At 52.0% G+C, this 435-nt stretch overlaps 1 protein-coding gene across 1 annotated transcript in view; it reads right to left on the reverse strand.

Annotated features, from left to right (window-relative positions):
• The window catches only part of EMH_0072030 (zinc finger (C3HC4 RING finger) protein, putative), a gene marked incomplete at both ends in the record, with an annotated part of 5,084 nt that extends 4,876 nt beyond the window's left edge, over positions 1-208 (reverse strand). Inside the window, one exon of the mRNA XM_013499164.1 lies at positions 1-208. Within this exon, the coding sequence (XP_013354618.1) occupies positions 1-208 (208 nt within the window).
• Positions 209-435: the final 227 nt, after the last annotated feature.

Here is a 435-nt window from a genome sequence, read left to right on the forward strand (position 1 = left end):
AATGAGGTCCCCCCACAAAAAAATAAAGAAACAGAAAGAGACAAATATGGAGGGTTTGCTGCTGCTGTTGCTGCTGCTGCTGCTGCTGCTGCTGTTGCAGCTCCAGTACCAAACGCCTGCTGCCCGTTGCTGCTGCTGCTGCTGCTGCTGCTGCTGCTGCTGCTGCTGCTGCTGCTGACAGCGTGAGGAGCTTGCTGCTGCTACTCATAAAAAACAAATTGTTTTTATTTGCTGCAGACAAACAAAAGAAAAGAAGACATCACACAAACTTCGTATACAGGGGCCCCGGGGGCCCCCGCTCCTGCTGCTGCTGCTGCTGCTGCTGCTGCTGCTGCTGCTGCTGTCGGTGGACCCGGCGACGACTGGCAGCAGCAACAGATAAGAAATATTCACACCACCACTTTAATTTTCATATGTGTTTTGGTTTGGGGTTTG

The sequence above is a fragment of the Eimeria mitis genome, genomic scaffold, assembly GCF_000499745.2.
Source record: "Eimeria mitis Houghton genomic scaffold, Emh_scaff4057, whole genome shotgun sequence".
NCBI classification, from domain to species: Eukaryota; Apicomplexa; class Conoidasida; order Eucoccidiorida; family Eimeriidae; genus Eimeria; species Eimeria mitis.